Below are 10,111 nucleotides of genomic sequence, written 5' to 3'. Positions count from 1 at the left end.
TTTATCATGTAAGACAGGAATAAAGTCTTTTTTTCTGTTAATCATGTGTTTTAAAAATTTTACCTATATAGTTACGCATAGTTATGTACAAATGACTAATCACACTGACACCAAATGCTATTTGCACTTCAAGATAATTCAAAGAGCCTATGGAAAATGATAAACAGTTCTTGCTGTGGATGATTCTTCCTGTTTAGCCTCCAATATGACTTCTCCTACAACTAGTCATGCAGCATGTCTTCACACTAGTGAATATTTTCCATGAGATTTTACATGACCTGATACCACACTCACTGAGAGACCTAAGCTGGCCTGTTTCAGCTGATATCTGCAAAAAAAGTCAAATGGATGCAACTCAGAGTTTACTTGTAGGAAGAAGTGTTGTTCTTGAAAATAAAGACTATTTAAATGAGTTTTTATACCCGAATATCTTCAGGATCCAAACTATGTTCACTCCATGCTGAATTGATACTGCTGTTCAGATAGGATCCAGATCGACCCATATCAAGCTCATCTTCATAAGCTTCTGTAGCTATATCATCTCTTGGGTTATTGCTTGAATGTGAAAACTGCAATAAGTATTCATAACAAAGATGTTGCCATCAGTGCAAAAGTTTACTTCAACATCACTGTAAGAGTTAACATCAACAGTTTTTATGTCACAATGATCCTTCTAAGGATTTATTGCGATTTTCTGAACTCAAAATACTAGCTATAGGCATCATTGGCATAAGTAGCATTCTACAGAATACCAGTATTGTATGGAAGGAACTCTTATTAACGATGGCTTAACTTGATCAATCTTAGACATTTGCATAAGGAAAAAAAACACTTATTTTGATGCTTATTTGAACTTCTTTAAATTGCATTTAAATTAAGCTAGTATGGAAATAATTTCAGCCAGTGTTTCCAATTAGGCTGCTAAAACCGTAAGATTGTATTTTATACTCCATACAGTTTAATAATTCTGCAGAAAGCAATTCTACCATTTTAGATCCTGACTCTTTTCAGGAAGAGATGAGGTAGGGAAGAAAAAAAAAAAAAAAAGAGAGAGAGAGAGAGAGGAAAAAAAAAGAAGGAAACAAACAAAAAAGGAGACAATTTCTCTCTTCTAAGTTTTAGCAAATGCTTGTATGAAGGGTTGGAGAGAGGTTATCAGCTATTTATTTATTTATTCATACGGATTCACTCATCTGTAATTACTACTGTCCACACAGTCATCTGGCCTCAGGACTTTATGAATGGAACTAAACCTTCTGAATCTTCTCTTAATTCCCTGAATTCTTTGGTGTGCTGGAAGAAAAGTCTGTGCAGTGTTACACATAACAAGCTAAAAATGGAAACGTTGATCTGTCGTTATGAGTCAACTTCAGAAAGGTTAGTCTAGAGAGACATCTCTGAGGATATGTAATAAAGTATATAGACATAAAATAGAAAATAATAACTCTTGCTAAAGACCAGGAAAGTAATTTAAAATAAACCAAGGTTATTCAGTACTAAGCCTGCATCAATGTGTCCCCTTGTTATGACTGTTTAATGTATGTATTTGACAGTTATCAGCATACTCCCTTCTGACACTTGGGCAAAAAGACAGGAATAGCAGCTTCATTAACCTGAAAATAGTATCAAGTTGAACTGCTTAATGTTCTTCTTTCCTATGCAGCTTTCACCTTTACTGTTCTCTTTGACTCTTGACTTCTTGATTAATATTTCTGGTCATTCCAAAAGCCATTATAAAATGATTTGCTTTGCTGGGGTACTGTCTAAGAAGAAAGCTCCACTCAAATCCTGCGGACTGGTGCTAGAGGCAGGTGGAACTACCTGTGGTCCTGCCACCGCTGGTGAGACTGACATGTTGTCCCTTCCCTCCCAGCATCTGACAGGAGGCATGCCACAGTGCTTGGAGCTGTGTCTCTTCTCCTCCCTGCCTCCTGTTGTCCTCCATCTTCTCATGTCCCATGCACACTCACAGAATCACAGAATGTTAGAGATTGGAAGGGACCTCGAAAGATCATCTAGTCCAATCCCCCTGCCGGAGCAGGAACACCTAGATCAGATCACACAGGAACGCATCCAGGCGGACTTTGAATGTCTCCAGAGAAGGAGACTCCACAACCTCTCTGGGCAGCCTGTTTCAGTGCTCTGTCACCCTCACCGTGAAGAAGTTTTTTCTCATATTCAAGTGGAACCTCCTATGTTCCACCTTGAACCCATTGCCCCTTGTCCTGTCACTGGATGTCACAGAGAAGAGCCTGGCTCCATCCTCCTGACACTCACCCTTTACGTATTTATAAACACTAATTAGGTCACCCCTCAGTCTCCTCTTTTCCAGGCTAAAGAGACCCAGCTCCCTCAGCCTTTCCTCATAAGGGAGATGCTCCATTCCCTTAATCATCTTTGTGGCTCTGTGCTGGACTCTCTCCAGCAGTTCCCTGCCCCTCTTGAACATCTTCTTCCCCAGCATTGCTCCTGACTCCATACCATGGGCCATGTCTGTCTTGGTATGCAGCATCTGTTTGTCCCAGGCTCTGACTCGCAAAGGGCTCTCCTTTTTCAGCCTGTAACAACTGCCTGGTTTAAATCCCAACCTCTATATCTCATGGCTAGTCCAACCTCCTCATTCTAGTTTTATTTAGCAGTCCACCCTAGTCTTTCTGTCCCCTTGCCTAAGCTCTTTGTCTGATCTCAGGTAACTCTGGCAGCACCACAGTCACCCAAATACCTGAAATAAGGATTGTTAGGCAGCATTCTTCCCATCCTGTATTGATCACATAAAAATTTCAAGTACTTTAAACTGACATTTTGAAAGCTGAAAGAAAAAATCTCTGAAAATGCATAAAAGTTTTTAAAATAAAAAAATATACAGCTTTCTAGGTAACATAACCAAATTTTACATCTTACTTTTCTATCAGTTGCTTGCTAATTTTATACAGAATTGCTTCTGCATTACATTTCTTCTCCTCAGTTTTGGCAAAAGAGATAAGAGACTCACATACCTTAGGGATCAGAAGCAGCCCAACAGTGACCGTCACAGTCAAGTGTGTGTGTGCAAAGAACAGCATCAGCATCCAGTCAGACTGAAGTCTTGAAGCAAGAACGAATCTGAAAATAGAAAGCAGAGTTGCAGTTCACCACAGTTCACTCCAGTATATTAGATTTAACATTTTTAATGTTCCTTAGGTTTCTTTTCCTAGAAAGGCCAAACACAACTGGTTTTGTTCTGCAGTACTTTCATACAGGCTAAAAGTTACATCCACATGCTTTACCTATATACCACAATTTCAGAACAACTCAGAAGAAAACAATCAACTTAACAAGCCAAAACAAAATAGAAAAAGAAACAACAGACCTTAAATTATATTGCTTATTCCATCATTCTCACTCTATTTATCTGCTTTTTTGGATGGTTTATGTTGTCACAGCTTCTTTGGCCTGAACTGAGTTATGACAGCTTACATACATTACAGATTTGAATGGATTTTGATTTTAGGTGAAGTAAGCACACATACTATGACAAATTGCAGTGCAGCTCATAAATATAGGATGTCCCTAGACTGCAGCTACAGAGTGCAGCTGATAAGCCATCAAAGAGAGGACTGAACTGAAATGCATTTTAGAGGGAGCAGAGAAATGCTCTTGATTGCAGGACTGCCCAGCTCGATACCGCAGGTCCCAAGAGCCTTGCGAATGCTAGGTTATGAGTGGCTGAACCTCTGAATGAAGCAATTCCTTGCTGAGCTTTCCAGAAGAGTGGTAGAACAAGTCCTGCAGTTAAAGCTAGCTGGAGCATGCTTGGCTTATCTCCTTTAGTGAGCTCCCAAAGACAGAAATGTTAAGCAATGCAATGGATGAATGGATGTACCACTGGCTTGTAATTCGCAGGTTTATAAAAATCATTCAGATAGAAATGACATTTGCAATTTATCCAAGTCCACAGATGCACATTTTGCAGAAGCTTCTGTTAACAGAAATAGGCTAGCATGAATCATGGGCTTATATGCCATAATAATATAGTCATCATTTCTTGTTTAATACTTTGTAAATGAAATGTTTCATGAACACAACAAAATATAATTATTTCTTAGAGAGATGTTGCTGTTGAGGTGTGCAGGGATATGAGAAGGCTCAGGCCTGAGGTTTAGCTAACTGAACACAACATGAGAACAATTGAAGATGACATGAGAAACTGCTGGATACAACAAGTAACAGAGCCAAGTGAACGAAAGTTACAGACAGTGCTGTGAGGGATGGCAAAATTTCACATCTGAGTAATTTGAAAGATGGCCAAACTTCACAGATAATTGAAGGGAGCACTGGGGGCCTTCAGGGGAGTAGAACTTGCAAGGCCAGTGGTACTGATGTAACCAAATCAGTAACAGTATATAAGGCTGTAGTTACCTAGCTAGTGATATCAGAAATACCAAATTTGAGTACAGATGATGTAAAATTGGGACCAATAGGAAAAAAGAAATGAGGGATGAGTTGTTTATTTGGGAGAAGACAAGAGAGAGGGGCTAAGGTAGATGGGGGAAGAAGAAGCTTGTAAAGAAAGGGGGATAAAGGGGCCAGTGACATGTGAGCAAGTTGTCACCAATTGAGTCCTGTACTTGGAATATCTGCTGTCTTCTCTTTAAATCCTCTCCCAACTTCTGTGAGATCTCACGCTTTATGCTGTGCATGTGTGTACGTGCAAGTCATGTGCAAACTTCAGGCTGGACTAGCCAGTACGTGGGAGACTTGCATCTGGGCAGACCCAAGGTCTCAGCCCATGACAGGGTACTGGGCCGCAACCCAAAGATGGGTATTTAGATTGACTTAAGGACTGTGCTCCTATTTGAAGGACCTGTGAATGTAGCGTGCTTGTGAACCTACACAGGGTGCATGCTTCATTAGTAAACCTGATCAGCTGCAGAGGAGGAACAGGCCCAGGCTGTACACGTTGGACTGGTCCATGTTGCCAGCCATGTTTTGGGTGTGACTGCACCCATGGTGGATGTGTTCAGCCTTGCTAGGCCTGCAAAAAGACACAGCAGCAGCCACATCCATTAGATGGAGATGGGAGAAAGCTCCCAGGTCCTGATGGCCACCAGATTTGGCTCCAATCCTCAAATTCTGTGAAGGCTTTTTGCTTGTTCTATGCATGAAACCTTGACTGATTAAGGTATCCACGCCATACCCCTGAAAGCAAAATAGCATTTACTGTAGCTGTTCAGACAAAAAAGAGAAAAAGGTAGGGAAATGTGAACTTCAAAGAGACTGGATTAAGACTTGTGTATACAGAAATGGACATAATCTCAGTTGGGATCATGTACTTCCAGTGCATTTTATTCATTCCTATCCATAAACAGCATATGATATTTCTTCAACAAACCAGCATGTATCAGACAGAGGGCAATGAATCAATACAAAATTACTTTTTTTTTTTTTTTTTTTTTTTTAAAGAAGGAAGTACAAAATCAGCAGACCTGATTTTTAGGCTGAAGGAACACAATCCTCGCTAGGATAAACTGAAAGACCTAATACTTTTGAGCCTCCTTCACAAGGCATGCATTAAAATGCCACATTTTCCCCTTTTCTCCTCTCTTTAATCCAAAATTACTTTCATCCTGTCCTATTGTGAAAGGAAACTTGCAGCCCGTGTAATTGCTCTCTTAATGCACTGAACTGTATCTTCTAACATGGCACAAAATATGGTTTAGGAACATTAATTAATGGAAAATTTTGACCAAGAAGCAGTCATACTGGTTATAATAAATTCAAAAGTATTGTAACTGAATTTTTTATCTGTCAGGAATGAAAAGAAAAATGCTTCCATCAAATACAGATTTTAAACATTATTTTTGCAGATGTTTGTGTTAGCGAGTAAAGAAGCAGATTTTGAGAGTTTGTGGATGTTGAGATATGGGGTTAGGAGAAGGTGAAGGAAACAAAAAGTTGCAAGCCTGAAAAGTGCAGCAAACTTTCTAACAATGATGGGGAAAAAAGCACCTGGGCACAGTGCAGATGAAAGATCTGCTTTCCTGATGTTTACTCAGGAAAAATGATGCCTCACGGAAGCAAACATCAAGAAGGCAGAGAGAAATGGGAGTTCCAAGACAGACCAAGGAACAGAGAAGAGTATTTGAAAACTGTAAATGGAATGATGTAAAAAAACAATCTTAGTAGATAAGGTCTATCAGGAGGCAAAGGAAGGCATGAGAATGTCCTAAGAAAGTCGTAAGAATCTCTTACAGCATGAGATGAAATTAATGCTATCTTACCACTTTGAATTTTCTAGGATCAATTCATTTTCACAGAGTAGTCTGTATAGTAGTCCAAAAGGCATATATAGTAATTTTCATGTAGCTCTGGCAAAGACCTTTATTTATTTCTTACTAATATAATAATTTACAAGTACGAGTTGTAGAGTTCATTATAAACTTCAAAAGAAACATGTGCTTTATATTACTGCTACAGCTTCATATGCATACATTTTTTTATGTCAGCATATAAAACACTATGCTTCATGCACAAACCAGTACAATTATCTTAACATAACGGCTGCACCTTGCCAATCTGTCAAGCACCAGGGAAAGTTCATATAAATCAACATTCTTACCTGATATTTTTCTAGGGATACAAGCCAGTGAGCAGTATGCAGATGACTGAAGACAGACAGTAATTTTGCTATATCTAATTTACCATGTATACTGAACTGTGATCCAACAACATATTAGCTAGCTATATGGAAAAAAACCCTAATTATACAATTAACAAGTTGATTGTATGTATTCTTGAATCCTATGGGAACAGTTTTTAAGTTTAATAATCACTTAATTTGCAGAATTGCATATTTATGAGACCTTCCATTATGCATCCTGTCCCATTCACAGATTTTAAGTTGCACCATATGAAACCTGAAAGACAAATAGTTAATTACTAGATCTACAGATCACTTGCCTAATTGTATGGAATATAGCAGAGATAATGAGCTCATTGTGAACTGCAACAGCCATATAACGTGGCTCATGAAATGCTGATGGGACTGTCCGCACTGCATAGCAGAGATAAACACCCCACAGTAGGAATAAAAATTCAGCTGTGAGAAGAACAAAAAGAAATAATTTGCAATTAGTTTTATATATGAAAAAGGAAGGAAAATTGATGTACTATAGTATCTTCTGCATGTGTATCTATGCAAAGACAGTAAGTATACACTCATACATCTATATATGCACATACACAGGCATTCAAACTCTTTCAGATATTGTCACTGCACATGATACGTTTGGTTTTCATTTTACACACTTGTTTTTTTCCAGATCAGGAACCTTAGCATTCATGGTGTTTAATTTTTTCAATTGACAAACTTTAAGACAATGTCTAGTAATGTCTTGCTTGTTTTTCAAAATGGTACTACAGAAGTTTGACTTCACTAAAAATAACAAGTGTTTTTATTTGTAGCTCTGGTTCTTGTTACAGAGCTTAGATACCGCTGCTACTACTAGACTACAAGCTTTTCAAGATTACAGTTTCATTTCAAAGGTTTATAACTCAGATATAACATTTTGGGTTAAAAAAATTCCTTTGTTTGTGATAGTTAATTCAGCTGGTACCCATAATATGATGAGCCATTTCTGAGGGCCTAATGTAATTACAAAAAATGATGCGTTTCTCTCCATTAGGAGAAAAATGAGTAAAGGAAGAAAGGAGGAGTATAGGGTCAGGTTCAGTTTATCCTCTTAGAGCTAACTCATCTGCACCCAGCAGACTTGAGTTTCCAGCAGACAGTTTGCTGTGACATCATTTTGCTTTTGATACAGATGAAATAATTTCATACCCATCCTGAAAAACCTCTCCTTCCAGAAAAAAAAACCCCACAGCTCTGCCACGTAGCTATGAGTAGAGCTGGTGCCTGTGCCTCTTGCCTCACAGTCTGGGTTGAGCCTATCCAGCAACATGAAATTCCATGATAGACCCATGCAATTCCGGCACCGCTCCAGACCAGCTTCAGAAATTGAGTGTGATCCTGTTGTTACTCATACATTGTTTTTGCCTTGTAATCCATTGACCACTGTATCCCTTTACTGACTGGCTATTACATTAGTGATGCCACCGTACATTGAACTTGGCTGAGAGCAAGTTCAAACATTTGAGAAAAAAAAGTAAAATGGGAGGGATGGGATTTAAGTCACCTACACGCAGCCACCAAAAAGCGAGGTGTCTAGCTCAGCCCATGATCCTTCTACTGCCTATGAACAGAGTTAGCCAGCTCAACAAACGAAAACTGTCACATCCTGACCCAATAGTAGGTGCCACATCTCTCCTTAAATACTGAGAGCACTCTGATGAGTACTGTAATCTACGCATCTAGATGTTAGATGTTCTGGCAGGTGAGCTGAACCCTACCATAGCTTCGCTCCTCATCTCTGAAATTAATTAAATTGGCTGCTTGAGCTAAAGGAAAGTCCTTTATTAAGCTTTTTCTTGGTTTTGTGAATTTTTGCACTTTGTCATTGCATCTCTAAGTATCACTTAAATTACCTGTAAATATAGAAAAAATTACATTCAGAGTAAAAACCAGTCAAATACAGTATAATAGAAAATCAGTTGTTTCTCATACTTCTTTTTGCCAATACATGTCACTATAGTGTAGAATATAGTGATGAGTGACACCACCCTATGGTAGTGATCAGCAAATCACTACTGGTCTGGTTGGGATAAGGACACAAATGTTTGTGAATCCCCATTAGCAACAGATTGAAATAAAGCATCTGCACTGGATATCTCATGAGAACAGGTCCTCTGGTTCTATGGACTTTTAACAGTCCATAACTGCTTTAAATTACATACATTCTATTTTGCTATGAATTTTAGCTAAAATCATTAAGAGACAAGTTTTGATAAAATTATTTCCATCACACAGATCCGTCTGTGCTTGGCTAAGAGTTCAGTTTGAACAACACTTGCTGTTTCTCATTTTTATCAAAAATAGATTACCTCACTTTAAACCCATCATTTTTACTAGAACATATCCTACGTAAACCCAGCAGTTTTACCAGTTACATAAAACCAAACATCTGAAAAAGCACAGTCCACACATGCTGCTATTTTTGTGTTCTTCCTTAACAAAATCCCAACAGTAATAAACCTTTTGACTTTAATAGTTTGACTTGGGACCTTACTGAGTATCAATATGAAAAAAAAAAAAGGTGTAAATCTTATGAGGTTATGTGTCCCAGCCTGGTTCTGAGCTTTACAAAACCATGTACACATGTCTTCCCATGTCCCCCATACACTCACTGCTTGGGCAAACTGGCTGCTTTTTCCAAAATGGTTAGAATTAGGTTGCTAAAGCCAAATCACTGTATCTTACTGTCACAGGTTCTATGGAAAGTCTTAATATTAATTTCAGCAGGTATTCTCCGTAGCACGCCAGAGAGCCTGTTTCCTCTCATTTTGCCCTTCATGCAAAGTCCTCTGTAGTAAAAAAAACCAACATTAGTGGCAGAGCTGAGTAGATGAGCTAGTTGTGAAATAACAGGCATATTCCACAAAACCACCCATGGTCCATTCTTCTTTCTCTTCCTCAACTAAAGTAAGAAGAGCCCCAAGTCTCTTGCTGATTGGAAAGATCAGTTACAAGTGCTAATAGAGGCTGAGAGTTTGAAAAAGTCTGGCTATAAAAGGGATGAAAATACATGTATAAAACTCCATGTGCTGAAGGTATTCCTATTTAAACTAAAGAGTGTGGGCAAAATTTTGCTTATTTTTACACAGAAAAAAACTGCTCTAAGTTTGAAGATTTACAAGAATTATTTTTTTTTTTTGTATAGAGATTGTAAAAAACTTTCAAGGTACCTCAGAGAGCAAATGAAAGTGAAAAAGCCACACTCCCACAATAAAATTCAATTTCAATGCACTGGGGTAAGTAGGAGTGAACATTGCATTTGATCTCCAGATTTGATTAATTGTGAAAATTTTACAGCATTCAGTTTCAAAATCATAGTTACAAGGAATTCCTAAGACAACAAGGGGAGATTTCAAAATATTAATATACTGGAGCATAACAGTAGTTTGCACCATTTAATGCATAATGCTTTTATAAAAACTTTACATTTAGAGCAGAGTT

At 38.2% G+C, this 10,111-nt stretch overlaps 1 protein-coding gene across 1 annotated transcript in view; it reads right to left on the bottom strand.

Moving 5' to 3' along the window:
- GPR158 (G protein-coupled receptor 158) overlaps positions 1-10,111 on the bottom strand; it is a gene marked incomplete at its 5' end in the record, with an annotated part of 21,191 nt that overhangs the window by 1,866 nt on the left and 9,214 nt on the right. Inside the window, 3 exons of the mRNA XM_010084013.1 lie at positions 423-569; positions 2,997-3,102; positions 6,940-7,078. Of these exons, the coding sequence (XP_010082315.1) occupies positions 423-569; positions 2,997-3,102; positions 6,940-7,078 (392 nt within the window). The remainder of the gene's footprint in view (positions 1-422; positions 570-2,996; positions 3,103-6,939; positions 7,079-10,111) is intronic.

The sequence above is a fragment of the Pterocles gutturalis genome, unplaced genomic scaffold (assembly GCF_000699245.1).
Source record: "Pterocles gutturalis isolate BGI_N339 unplaced genomic scaffold, ASM69924v1 scaffold22090, whole genome shotgun sequence".
Classification (NCBI taxonomy): Eukaryota; Metazoa; Chordata; class Aves; order Pterocliformes; family Pteroclidae; genus Pterocles; species Pterocles gutturalis.
Note: the sequence above shows the minus strand (reverse complement) of the source record. Positions and strands in the feature narration are given on the sequence as shown.